The 14,584-nt window shown below is 38.9% G+C and overlaps 1 protein-coding gene across 1 annotated transcript; it reads left to right on the plus strand.

The window, feature by feature from the left end:
* The first annotated feature begins 10,201 nt into the window (after window positions 1-10,201).
* On the plus strand, window positions 10,202-14,265 carry OR8J12 (olfactory receptor family 8 subfamily J member 12). Its single transcript, XM_059875030.1, has 2 exons — window positions 10,202-11,182; window positions 14,195-14,265. The coding sequence occupies exons 1-2, from the start codon at window positions 10,282-10,284 to the stop codon at window positions 14,263-14,265; spliced, it is 972 nt and encodes a 323-aa protein (XP_059731013.1). The 5' UTR covers window positions 10,202-10,281.
* Window positions 14,266-14,584: the final 319 nt, after the last annotated feature.

Raw genomic sequence — 14,584 nt, forward strand, 5'->3', positions numbered from 1 at the left:
TCTATTGTGATCTCTCCATTTTCATTTCTAATTTTATTGATTTGGTTTTTCTCCCTTTGTTTCTTGATGAGTCTGGCTAATGGTTTGTCAATTTTATTTACCCTGTCAAAGAATCAGCTTTTGGCTTTGTTGATTTTTGCTATGGTCTCTTTTGTTTCTTTTGCATTTATTTCTGCCCTAATTTTTAAGATTTCTTTCCTTCTACTAACCCTGGGGTTCTTCATTTCTTCCTTTTCTAGTTGCTTTAGATGTAGAGTTGGTTTTTTATTTGACTTTTTTCTTGTTTCTTGATGTATGCCTGTATTGCTATGAACTTTCCCCTTAGCACTGCTTTTACAGTGTCCCACAGGTTTTGGGTTGTTGTGTTTTCATTTTCATTCATTTCTATGCATATTTTGATTTATTTTTGTTTTTTTTTTTCTGTGATTTGTTGATTATTCAACAGCGTGTTGTTCAGCCTCCACATGTTGGAATTTTTAATAGTTTTTATCCTGTAATTGAGATCTAATCTTACTGCATTGTGGTCAGAAAGTACGCTTGGAATGATTTCAATTTTTTTGAATTTACCAAAGCTAGATTCATGGCCCAGGATGTGATCTATCCTGGGTAAGATTCCGTGTGCAATTGAGAAAAAGCTGAAATTCATTTTTGGGGGTGAAATGTCCTATAGATATCAATTAGGTCTAACTGGTCTATTGTATCATTTAAGGTTTGTGTTTCCTTTTTAATTTTCTGTTTAGTTGATCTCTCCATAGGTGTGAGTAGGGTATTAAAGTCTCCCATTATTATTGTGTTATTGTTAATTTCCCCTTTCATACTTGTTAGCGTTTGTCTTACATATTGCGGTGCTCCTATGTTGGGTGTGTGTGTGTGTGTGTGTATATGTATATATATGTGTGTGTATATATATATATATATAATTGTTATCTCTTCTTCTTGGATTGATTCTTTTATCACTATGTAGTGTCCTTATTTGTCTCCTTTCTAAGCTTTGTTTTAATGTCTATTTTATCTGATATGAGTATTGCTACTCCTACTTTCTTTTGGTCTCTACTCGTGTGCAATACCTTTTTCCAGCCCCTCACTTTCAGTCTGTATGTGTCCCATGTTTTGAGGTGGGTCTCTTGTAGATTACACATATAGGGGTCTTGTTTTTGTATCCATTCAGCCAGTCTTTGTCTTTTGGTTAGGGCATTCAACCCATTTGCATTTAAGGTAATTATTGATAAGTATGATCCCATTGCCATTTACCTGATTGTTTTGGGTTCGAATTTATACTCCCTTTTTGTGTCTCCTGTCTAGAGAATATCCTTTAGCATTTGTTGGAGAGCTGGTTTGGTGGTGCTGAATTCTCTCGGCTTTTGCTTGTCTGTAAAGCTGTTGATTTCTCCTTCATATTTGAATAAGATCCTTGCTGGGTACAATAATCTGGACTGTAGATTATTTTCTTTCATCACTTTAAGTATGTCCTGCCATTCCCTTCTGGCCTGAAGAGTGTCTATTGAAAGATCAGCTGTTATCCTTATGGGAATCCCCTTGCGTGTTATTTGTTGTTTTTCCCTTGCTGATTTTAATATTTGTTCTTTGTGTTTGATCTTTGTTAATTTGATTAATATGTGTCTTGGGGTGTTTCACCTTGGGTTTATCCTATTTGGGACTCTCTGGGTTTCTTGGACTTGGGTGATTATTTCCTTCCCCATTTTAGGGAAGTTTTCAACTATTATCTCCTCAAGTATTTTCTCATGGCCTTTCTTTTTGTCTTCTTCTTCTGGGACTCCTATGATTCGAATGCTGGGGCATTTAACATTGTCCCAGAGGTCTCTGAGGTTGTCCTCATTTCTTTTAATTTGTTTTTCTTTTTTCCTCTCTGTTTCATTTATTTCCACCATTCTATCCTCTACCTCACTTATCCTATCTTCTGCCTCCATTATTCTACTATTTGTTCCTTCCAGAGTGTTTTTGATCTCATTTATTGCATTATTCATTATATATTGACTCTTTTTTTATTTCTTCTAGGTCCTTGTTAAACCTTTCTTGCATCTTCTCAATCCTTGTCTCCAGGCTATTTATCTATGATTCCATTTTGTTTTCAAGATTTTGGATCATTTTCATTATCATTATTCGGAATTCTTTATCAGATAGATTCCCTATCTCTTCCTCTTTTGTTTGGTTTCGTGGACATTTATCCTGTTCATTTACCTGCTTGGTAATCCTCTGTCTCTTTATCTTGTTTATATTGCTGTGTTTGGGGTGGCCTTTCTGTATTCTGGCAGTTTGTGGAGTTCTCTTTATTGTACAGTTTCCTCGCTGTGGGTTGTATGGGTGGCTTGTCAAGGTTTCCTGGTAAGGGAAGCTTGTATTGATGTTCTGATGGGTGGGGCTGGATTTCTTCTCTCTTGAGTGCAATGAAGTGTCCAGTAATGAGTTATGAGATGTCAGTGGGTGTGGAGTGACTTTGGGCAGCCTGTATATTGAAGCTCAGGGCTATGTTCCTGTGTTGCTGGATAATTTGTGTGGTATGTCTTGCTCTGGAACTTGTTGGCCTTTGGGTGGTGCTTAGTTTCAGTGTATATATGGAGGCATTTGATGAGCTCCTATCGATTAATGTTCCCTGGAGTCAAGAGTTCTCTGGTGTTCTCAGGATTTGGACTTAAGCCTCCTGCTTCTGGTTTTCACTCTTATTTTTACCGTAGCCTCAAGAATTCTCCATCTATAGAGCACCATTGATAAAACATCTATGTTAAAGATGAAAAGTTTCTCCACAGTGAAGGACACTCAGAGAGGTTCACAGAGTTACATGGAGATGAGAAGAGGGAGGAGGGAGATAGGGGTGACCCGGATGAGATGAGGTGGAAACAAAAGAGAAGAGAGCAAGCTACCCAGTAATCACTTCCTTATGTGCGCTCCAAAGTCTGGACCCCTCAGAGATGTTCATGGAGTTATACAGAGAAGAGAAGAGGGAGGAAGGAGACAGAGGTGGCCAGGAGGATAAAGGGGGGAATCAAAAGGAGAGAGACAGCTCCAGTCAGTAATCAGTTCCCTAAGTGTTCTCCACTGTCTGGAACGCACAAAGAGATTCAGAGAGTTGGGTAGAGAAGAGAAGGGGGAGGGAGGAGACAGAGGAGACTTGGTGGAGAAAAAGTAGAGTCCAAAGGGGGAGAGAGCAATCAAGCCAGTAATCTCACTCCCAAGTAAAAATGGATACTGAAGATTGGGTTCTTAAAGGTACAAAATTGATACCAAATAGCAAAAAGCAAAGATTAAAAATCTAGAGTAGAGGTTGGATTTTCAAAAATTCAATATTAAAGAAAAGAAAAAGTCACAAAAATTATAAAATATATATGTATGAAGTTTGCTTTAAAAAAATAGGGTCTCTCTCTCTTTTTTTTTTTTTACAAAGTAATAGTAGGCTATAAAAGTGAAAATTAAAGGAGTAATAGAGGACTTAAAAATTAAAAAAAGTTTAAAAAAAGAGAAAAGAATGATCATAAAAATAGTAAAAGTACATCTAGGACTTTCTCTGGTGTTCTTGTGGGCAGTGTGGGGTCAGTTCATTTTTGGATAGTTCCTTGATCCGGCTTATATTTCTCAAGATCTATAGGCCCCTTCCTATGTAGTTGGTACTAAATACAGGGTTTTAATCTATTGCACCTTTCACTTCCAAGGCTGTTCCCTCGGTTTTAGCTTCTTCTGTTTGCTGGTCTTTTCAGTGTCTGATTTCCGCCCTGACACAAGGGGTGCTGGTGCACACTTTTAGGCTCACTTGTTCAGTCGTGCTGTGGGGAGGGAGGGATGCTGCAAACAAATAACACTGGTGTGTGCTTGCAGTGTCTCAGCCACGCTGGGCCTGACCCCGCTCAAGACACGTGTGCCCTCCCTGCCCACACTGCTCAGGCTCTAGGTTGCTCCGCAGGGAACCATCCAAGCCAGCCCTGGGCTGCATGCACCTCCGAGGTCTAAGCTGCTCAGTCCTCAGAGGCACAGACTTGGTTGGGCCTGCGTTTTGTGCCCTTCCCAGGTCCAAGAAGCTCATGTGACCAGGTGTTGGCGAATTTGGTCTCTGTGACTTATTGCCTCCCTCATCCCTGCTGCTTGGTTTTCTGGGTGTACAACCGGCACACCTTCTCAGGCAAAGGTTGGCCATCCAGAATGCCAAGAACTCTTGGTTAGCTATGAAGCCTTCTTGCAGTTTGGTAGATAATGCCTCTCTGGGGCCGTGATTGCCCCCTTCTGACTCTGGCTGCCTGTCACCAGAGGGGGATGGTCTGCTGCCTGCTAGCTCTGTTCAGTCTTTTGTTGTGTGAGCCGGCCTGAGGGTGTCTTAGGTTACGGCTTTTTGCGTAGCTCTAGTCAGACCTTTGTTCTGTGCATGGGCCTGGTGGTGTCTTAGGTTAGGGCTTTTCACGTGGTAGCTGTCTCACAGTCTGGTTTGCTAGCCCAAGTTAGTTCCTTCAGGTTGCCCTTGGGGCATTCGGGCCTGGTCCTTACTCTAAGCAATGTAACCCACGCCTCCCTGCCCAGCCCCCGCTTGCTAGCGGTGGATGCAGGCATCTGCGCTGCTTCTCTGCTGGGGTAGTTACCATTGGGCATGTAATCTGTGGGTTTTAATTATTTATTTATTTTTCCTCCCAGTTATGTTGCCCTCTGTGGTTCCAAGGCTCACCACAGACTTGGCAGTGAGAGTGTTTCCTGGTGTTTGGAAACTTCTCTCTTTTTTAAGACTCCCTTCCCCAGATGGAGCTCCATCAATACCTCTTTTGCCTCTCTTTTTATCTTTTATATTTTTTCCTACCTCCTTTCAAAGACAATGGGCTGCTCTTCTGGGTGCCTGATGTCCTCTGCCGGCATTCAGACATAGTTTTGTGGAATTTACTCAGTGTTCAAATGTTCTTTTGATGAATTTGTGGGGGAGAAAGTGGTCTCCCTGTCCTATTCCTCTGCCATCTTAGGACCGCCCCTGTGATTTTATTTTAATATGTAGCAAATACAGCAGGGTTTATTCTTGACACAAAATTGGAGGCTTTGCAATTGGTTCTACTTCCAACATTCACATTAAGTTGAACATTGGGATCAGAATTCTGTGCTTTCTAGCCACTGGATTTTCTCCAACCCAGGGCCAGAGGCAACACTCTCAGAAAATGTCAGAAGATGTAGAGGTACAAGATGAAATCACTGTATGCAATAGTTACTGAAAGTGATTATCCAAGCATGCTCCCAAGCTGTCTCCACATTTTCACTCTGGGGGGCAGTTTTGCACAGAGACTTGACTAATGAGTATTCAGTTTGTCATTCTTTCCCTGTGGAATCTGGCCTGAGTCAGGGGATTCTGGTTCTCCTGTTCAGGAACTGGGCTGTGAACAGAGATTTCATTGTGAAGGTCTTCAGGGACTTCAGAATCTTGTATAATTCAGTTACCTGTGGCTCAACAGTAAAAATTTCTCCTGCCAGGGAGGAGACACAGAAGATGCAGGTTCTATCCCTGGGTTGGAAAGATTCCCTGGAGGAAGGCATTGCAACCCACTTCATTTTTCTTGCCTGGAAAATGCCACCGACAGAGCAGCCTGGCAGGTACAGTCTCCAAAGAGTCACAAAGAATGAGACATGACTGAAGCTACTGAGCACAGCACATAAACCCGTTAGTACACTTCATACCAAGGCCTCAGGAGCAGGTCTCAGCAGATCTCTCTTTTCGGGTAGGTAAATTTAAAAATCTTGTTTATTACAAATTCTGAAAGAGACAAGCAAGGATATTGAAAACTTAATCAATTCAAATCAGAACTGGCACTTGTCCAGTGGTTAAGATTCTGCACCCTAATGCTGAAGGCATGGGTTCAATTACTGACTGGGGGAGTAATATCTATCCTGCATGCTTTTCAGAACATGGGCAAGGAGGAAAAAAAAAAAAAGACAAAAAGTAGCGAACTGCAATCAGAATTGAAGTTATATCCACTTTGTTCTCTTTTCAAGTCATTCGCTTTTCTACCTGCTGATTGATTGCAAAGTGGAAGTGCTGGTGATACAGCATAAACAGTATTTTCTAGCATTTCCACTGATAGACTGACCTTTTTCACAGAATAACAAAGTGTGACTAAGGAATTATATTTTACCTTAATTTATAAAGAAATGTTTTCTGCAGAACTGATGAATGTTTTAGAGGACACACTACACCACATAGGAAACTCTGTGTCTATTCAAGATTCTATGTCTCCAAGTAAGATCTATTCTTACTGAATGCCAATAAAAACAAGTTTTTCTTCCCTTCCTGTTTTTTGTGTTGCTCAGTGTGATAAACCTTCAGATGGAAAGACTTTTGGTGTCAGCAGTCATTCTCTATTGCTGGTGGACACTGAGAGCTCATGTTGAGATGCAGTGTTTGTTTCTAACACAACTTTAGGATAAATTCCATAGTAGGAGACCCATGCAACATACTCTTGAAATCACATCAGCATCTATTTAAAAAATAACTTGCAATATTATTTTTCATTCACATTTTGAGATAAACGATTAACATTTGTATTTTTTTTTAAATTTTGTTCACTGAGAATCTGTGTTTTTAGAAAATCTACAAAATAGTTTATTTTGAAAATAAATTTGAGAAAACTATTTTCGAAGAATTAAAATAGTTACCATCAGTAGCAAATTCTAAGTCAAACAAGATTATAAATACATAGGTGAAAACTGGGGCTCTTTTACAGAAACTTTATTTCAGTGACGAGTACTTACCTAATGAAAAAGCTTTGCATCCTTTATATTTTATGATAAATGGTAACCAGTAATAGACCATGATGCATATCATGGCCTCCATTTTAAAAGCTAACCACACAAATTGAGACTAGACAATATTTTCTGTTATTGACACTCTTTTTATCCTTCTTAAATTAAGAATGAGTTTATTGAATATATTATCTCATAGTGAAGCTTGCACTGACTTGCTTTATGTATAGCAAACTAATATTTTGCTTTGAGTGTTGCCACTACGTTTCTCATCAAGAGCTTCAGATCAGATCAGATCAGTCGCTCAGTCATGTCCGACTCTTTGCGACCCCATGAATCAAAGCACGCCAGGTCTCCCTGTCCATCACCAATTCCTGGAGTTCACTCAGACTCATGTCCATCGAGTCAGTGATGCCATCCAGCCATCTCATCCTCTGTCGTCCCCTTCTCCTCTTGCCCCCAATCCCTCCCAGCATGAGAGTCTTTTCCAATGAGTCAACTCTTCGCATGAGGTGGCCAAAGTACTGGAATTTCAGCTTTAGCATCATTCCTTCCAAAGAAATCCCAGGGCTGATCTCCTTCAGAATGGACTAGTTGGATCTCCTTGCAGTCCAAGGGACTCTCAAGAGTCTTCTCCAACACCACAGTTCAAAACCATCAATTCTTCGGTGCTCATCCTTCTTCACAGTCCAACTCTCACATCCATACATGACCACAGGAAAAACCATAGCCTTGACTAGACGAAACTTTGTTGGCAAAGTAATGTCTCTGCTTTTGAATATGCTATCTAGGTTGGTCGTAACTTTCCTTCTAAGGAGTAAGTGTCTTTTAATTTCATGGCTGCAGTCACCATCTGTAGTCATTTTGGAGCTCAGAAAAATAAAGTCGGACACTGTTCCCACTGTTTCCCCATCTATTTCCCATGAAGTGGTGGGACCGGATGCCATGATCTTCGTTTTCTGAATGTTGAGCTTTAAGCGAACTTTTTCACTCTCCATTTTCACTCTCATCAAGAGGCTTTTGCGTTCCTCTTCACTTTCTGCCATAAGGGTGGTGTCATCTGCATATTTGAGGTTGTTGATATTTCTCCCCACAATCTTGATTCCAGCTTGTTTTTCTTCCAGTCCAGCATTTCTCATGATGTACTCTGCATAGAAGTTAAATAAACAGGGTGACAATATACAGCCTTGATGAACTCCTTTTCCTATTTGGAACCAGTCTGTTGTTCCATGTCCAGTTCTAACTGTTGCTTCCTGACCTGCATACAAATTTCTCAAGAGGCAGATCAGGTGTTCTGGTATTCCCATCTCTTGAAGAATTTTCCACAGTTTATTGTGATCCATACAGTCAAAGGCTTTGGCATAGTCAATAAAGCAGAAATAGATGTTTTTCTGGAACTCTCTTGCTTTTTCCATGATCCAGCGGATGTTGGCAATTTGATCTCTGGTTCCTCTGCCTTTTCTAAAACCAGCCTGAACATCAGGAAGTTCACAGTTCACATATTGCTGAAGCCTGCTTACTTATGCATTTATTTTAAATGCAGTGGTAGAAGGCAAGAAATAAGGCAAAGATGGTGCAACAACGTCAGATGAACTCATTAGACCCATATTTGATGTATGGAGAAGAGTATCTTTACTTAATAGAAACGAAAAAGGCAGATGTAAGAGAGTCAGGTTGTAGGAGAGCATATCTGAATTTGTTTAACTGTACAGCTAGATACCATCTGTCCCTGTGTTTTGAATATACAAAATTATAATTCACTTAATATTTGCATCTCAACTATAAAATTTCCAGTAAGGGAAAATGAGTTACTGGGACTGAAATAATTAATCACATTTTAAAAAGTTATTCAAGGGACTTTCCTGGTGGTTTCAGTGGTTAAAAATCTGCTTGTCAATACTGGGAGCATGGGTTCAGTTGCTGGTCTGGGAAGATCCCACATGCCGTGCTGCAACTAAGCCCTTGAACCACAACTACTTAGCCTGTGTGCTAGAGCCTGCAAGCTCCAACCACTGAGCCCTCATGCTGCAAGTACTGAGGCCGCATGACTAGTTATGTTAGGTTCATTATTTCCACTTTGTGAGAACTAAGTTTACATGTACAATACCTCATTTAATTTATAAAACATGAAGACACAATTACCTGGTAAAAATCATGCAACTAATAATTGGTGGACTAACACATAACCAAAAGACTAATAGACCAAATAAGCAAACAAAAATACATAAAAAATTATAAAACCATGTTATTAACTGATATCCTATACAGACACTGAATAACTTAATTTCACTGAGCCTAAATTGTCTCATCAGAGCAAAACAAACAAACAAAAAAATTATACCCATCTTCCAGGATGCTCCTGCAAAATAATGAAATGATTATTTCAAAATACTTCACATACTTCTTGCTGCAGCATATAGAAGGAAAGAAAGAAAACAGAGTGAAGTCAGTCATGTCCAACTCTTTGCGACGCCATGGGCCATAATCTGCCAGGCTTCTCTATCCATGGGATTTTCCAGGCAAGGATACTGGATTGGATTGCCATTTCCTTCTCCAGAGGGAATTGAACATGGGTCTCCTGCAGTGCAGGCAGACTCTTTAGCATCTGAGAGACCAGGGAAGTGTATACTACATACTAAGTAATGTTAAGCTTTCTACTCATTTATCTGCATAAGTAAATGGATCGAATTTTCACAAAATCAAAACTGCCCACAGTACGCTTTTTAAAAATAAAAATGGACTTTAAACCATTTAAGGATAAAGGGGTATATGTTGGAAAGGAAAAAAAAAAGGCTGTAAGAATAGAACAATAAGGAAGAGTGAGCACTTAGAAGTCAGAATCATAAAAAAGGACTGGTTTGTTTTATTTGGCAGAAGAAAGGAAATGACATAAAGGAAAGAAGATTCAGAGGAATTTCTCTCTGATGCTAAGGAACAATATTGAAATCTAAGACTGCCTGTGGGCAGCTGAAGCAGAAGTGGTAATGATTATTAAAGATAAAACTGTTACTGAAAGTGGTCCCCATAGAAAAATGGAAATTCCCATAAATGATGGCAAGGCCTGGTCTGAGGTGATAACCTGTAGCCACTAAGGAAAAATAACTGGATATTTCTCTAGCTATCAACATTTTATAGGTACCTTTTGTTAATCACTGGAAATACCTACACAGAGGCAAGTGTATGTGCATTAAATATATATTAATTAAATATTCATTAAATATGTGTAATATAATTAATATATTAATATTAATACATGTAATGGCATAATACAATAATGTGCATATATTCAATATAAACCATATCCTGCAGTGAATGATACATTAATATTTTGGTCAAATAGTTAGAACATCCTGAAACAGGTCTCTGCAGAGTTAGTATACCTGAATTTTGTGAAAAGATAAGAGAGGAAAACAAGGAAGATCTGAGACTTTTGACTATTTTTGAACAGAAGTAAACTGATTTTCAATTAAACATTTAACAATCTGACATCTAACAAAAAAAACATGATTTTATCCTTTGTTATTCTCTTTCCATTTTCCCCATTAAAAGAGGAAATCAACAAAATATATGGCTGCAGGGAATCACACTTACGTGACTGAATTCATTCTAATGGGAGTCTCAGATCTTGCAGAACTCCAGATTCCTCTTTTCTGTGTGTTCCTGGTCATCTATGGACAGGTCATAACAGGGAACCTGGGAATTGTCATCCTCACCAGCGTGGACTCTCAGCTTCAAACCCCCATGTACTTTTTCCTGAAGCACTTGGCTATCATCAATTTGGGCAATTCTTCCGTCATTGCCCCCCAAATGTTGGTTAACTTCTTGGTTACAAAGAAAACCATATCTTACTATGCATGTGCAGCCCAACTAGGTGGATTCATAGCTTTTGTTGTGGCTGAGATTTTCGTCCTGGCTGCCATGGCCTGTGACCGCTATGTGGCTATTTGCAGCCCCCTGCTCTACCGGGTGGTGGTTTCTCCACGGATCTGCCTTCTCCTGGCGGCCCTTATTTACATCTACAGTCTGACCACAGCACTGACAGTCTCTTCCTGTGTGTTTTCCATGTCATACTGTTCATCCAATGTGATCAACCATTTTTACTGTGATAATGTCCCTTTGTTAGCATTGTCCTGTTCTGATACCTACATTCCAGAAACAGCAGTGTTTACCTTTTCAGGGACCAATTTGGTTTTCTCTATGATTATTGTTCTAACATCATACTTCAACATCATCCTTGCCATTTTGAGGATATGTTCTTCAGAAGGGCGACAAAAAGCGTTTTCCACCTGTCCTTCTCACATGATGGCTGTCACTGTGTTCTATGGGACTCTTCTCTTCATGTATTTGCAGCCAAGGACCAACCACTCATTAGATACTGATAAGATGGCCTCGGTCTTCTATACCCTGGTGATCTCAATGCTGAACCCCCTCATTTACAGCCTGAGGACTGGGATGACCCAGAGGGATCGTATGGGAAGGGAGGAGGGAGGAGGGTTCAGGATGGGGAACACATGTATATCTGTAGCGGATTCATTTCGATATTTGGTAAAACCAATACAATATTGTAAAGTTTAAAAATAAATAAAATTAAAAAATAATAATAAAATAAAATTTTAGTCAAAAAATTTAAAAAAATAAAAAATAAAATATAAGTATATACAAGGTTTTTGAAATTTCTAAATATGGAAGATAAAAATGAATGCCTATAGGAAATTTTTTTGGATGTTTACTATGAGTTAGATTACCTTACTCGTCACAAATATCTTTTCTTCAACTACTAAAAGTTTCATAATTTTTTCTAGTATTTACTGATCAGATTATCAAGCTTTTCAACCAATTGTTAATTTGCATTTAAAATAAATTTGAAAAAAGTAAGTTTGTACATGAAAATAAATGTTGAATACAGAATGCTTAGATATACATGAAAATATGACATTTGCCAAAACTGACTAAAATACATATGAAACTTTATTCTATTTTTTCATCCTTTATGTTTCATATATAAAGCAAAATATCAATGTTCATTCAGATATAAAGTATATAATTGTTTTTCCTAAAATCAGATCAGATCAGATCAGTCGCTCAGTCGTGTCCGACTCTTTGCGACCCCATGAATCAAAGCACGCCAGGCCTCCCTGTCCATCACCAACTCCCGGAGTTCACTCAGACTCACGTCCATCGAGTCAGTGATGCCATCCAGCCATCTCATCCTCTGTCGTCCCCTTCTCCTCTTGCCCCCAATCCCTCCCAGCATCAGAGTCTTTTCCAAGGAGTCAACTCTTCACATGAGGTGGACAAAGTACTGGAGTTTCAGCTTTAGCATCATTCCTTCCAAAGAAATCCCAGGGCTAATCTCCTTCAGAATGGACTAGTTGGATCTCCTTGCAGTCCAAGGGACTCTCAAGAGTCTTCTCCAACACCACAGTTCAAAAGCATCCATTCTTTGGCACTCAGCCTTCTTCACAATCCAACTCTTGCATCCATACATGACCATAGGAAAAACCATAGCCTTGACTAGATGAACCTTTGTTGGCAAAGTAATGTCTCTGCTTTTCAATATGCTATCTAGGTTGGTCATAACTTTCCTTCCAAGCAGTAAGTGTCTTTTAATTTCATGGCTGCAGTCACCATCTGCAGTGACTTTGGAGCCCAGAAAAATAAAGTCTGACACTGTTTCCACTGTTTCCCCATCTATTTTCCTAACATAGACTCATATTAAAAAGATTTTGTTATAAAATCATAACAACAAATACTTCTTTTAGTGAGAGTCAAGTTCATGAGTTAATTTTCAACTTTACTCACAAATAAGTAAATTATTTGAAGACAGAAAAGTTGTAGTATATAATGTATATTTCTGGTCTTCAGGGACAAAGCCAGTAATAACTTGGTACCATTAACCTTTAGAATTTTATATTATTTATAATTATATAAAAGTCCATAGGGAATGTTTGTTTTCTTTTATTACAGTTTTATTTATCTTCATCCACCTAGGTACTTGCAATCAGAGAAGTTTACTTTATAGCAGAAAACAATTCTCTTTGAGTCTGGTTAGGTCAACAGAAAAAGAGCAACAGGACTAAACTCACACTTATTTCTACCAATTATCTGCAACCTATGTAATTAATTTAAGTTAGGAATTTAAGTTAAGGAAATCAGTCCTGAATATTTATTGGAAGAACTGAGGCTGAAGCTGAAGCTCCAATACTTTGGCCACCTAATGCAGAGTTGACTCACTGAAAAGGGATGTTGGGAAAGATTGAAGGCAGGAAGAGAAGGGGATGGCAGAGGATGAGATGGTTGGATGACATCACTGATTCAATGGACATGAGTTTGAGCAAGGTCCAGGAGCTGGTGACAGACAGAGAGGCCTGGTGTGCTACAGTGCATGGGGTCACAGGGTGTTGGACATGACTGAGCAACTGAACTGAAATGAAGTTAAGAATTAAAACTGTAGTGTTTCCTACTTCTTAATTTGGTTGACATATATGTGTTTTCTAAAATAATTATGTTGTCACTTGTATTAGCTTCTGAACGGTGCTATAACAAATCATCTCCAATTTGGAAGCTTGAAACAATGTGAACTTCTTGTCCCACAATTCTGGAGGTCAGAAGTTCACAATGAGTCATCCAGACCTAAAATCAAGGTATCAGAAGATTGCATTCCCTTCAGGACCCAAATAGGGTTCAATCTGTCTCCTTGCCTCTCCCCGCTCCTGCAGGTTCCATATACCTTGCCTGGCATTCACCTTCCATCCAACAAAGCCGTCATTCTAACCTCTGCTTTCACTGACACATCTCCTCTGCTTCCTACTTTTGCATCTTTCTCTCCCTGTGACTACTTTTGACTCACTCACATGAGGCCCTTTACTTAATCACATTGGCAAATCTCTTTTTGCTTTAACATTTCCATTGGAGGATAATTGCTTTACAATATTGTGTTGGTTCCTGTCATATGTCACATGAATCAACCACAGGTAAACATATGGCCCCTCACTCCTGAACCTCCCTTCCATCTCCCAAGGTTTGGGAATACCGTTGGAAGTTAGGAAAGACTTGAAAACAGCAACCAGAAGGACCTCTCATTCTGTAGCTGCAATAGAGACAGTAAGTATGAAAACTTGAGCCCAGCTCTGTAATATAAGTATGCCCTAGGCAGAAAGCACTGCAAGTATGTTAATCTTGAAGGTGGAAATCATAAATAAATCCTTTCAAGATCATGAAAATAAGAAAAGCCATTCAAATTTCCCAAATTCAGAATAGCAAATGCCATTTTACAAATTTAAAACCAAAAACCTACTAAAAGGCCCTGCCGTTTTCTCGTAATGCCTTTTGTTTTGAAGGACTGTGATCAGGTATCTCCATTATTTTACATATGTCTCAAAACACTCAAGTTTAAAAGATGTTTCTAGTTCAATAACCAAAAAGATAATATAAACTGGTCCTACTTATGTTTGTTTGTTTTTTTTTTCTCATTTAAAAGCACACTCAAGTTTTAAGGTTTTCATTGAAGATTTGCTTGTTTCTTGGTCAGAAGAGGTTACTAATGATTGAAAAAAGAATACTTTATGAGCTATTATGGATAAGTTTAGTTTGAGCAGCTATTGTTCCCACCCTGGAAGTCCACAAACATTGACTCCATTTGTCTACATTGTCATACCTGCGTCTCTACTTTCCAAAGGGCTGTTTCCACAAGCCACTTCTATGGAAATGAAAAAGTCCATTCAAAGATATCATTCAAAATATAGTAGGCTGAACTGAAAATTGAATATACAGGTAGAAGTGGTCAAAATGAAAACAAAAACGATTTGATGATCAGTCAATTTCTGCTACATGATGTATGTGGCAGATTTTGTGTCACTTCAATGATTAT

This window comes from Bos taurus, chromosome 15, assembly GCF_002263795.3.
Source record: "Bos taurus isolate L1 Dominette 01449 registration number 42190680 breed Hereford chromosome 15, ARS-UCD2.0, whole genome shotgun sequence".
Taxonomy (NCBI): Eukaryota; Metazoa; Chordata; class Mammalia; order Artiodactyla; family Bovidae; genus Bos; species Bos taurus.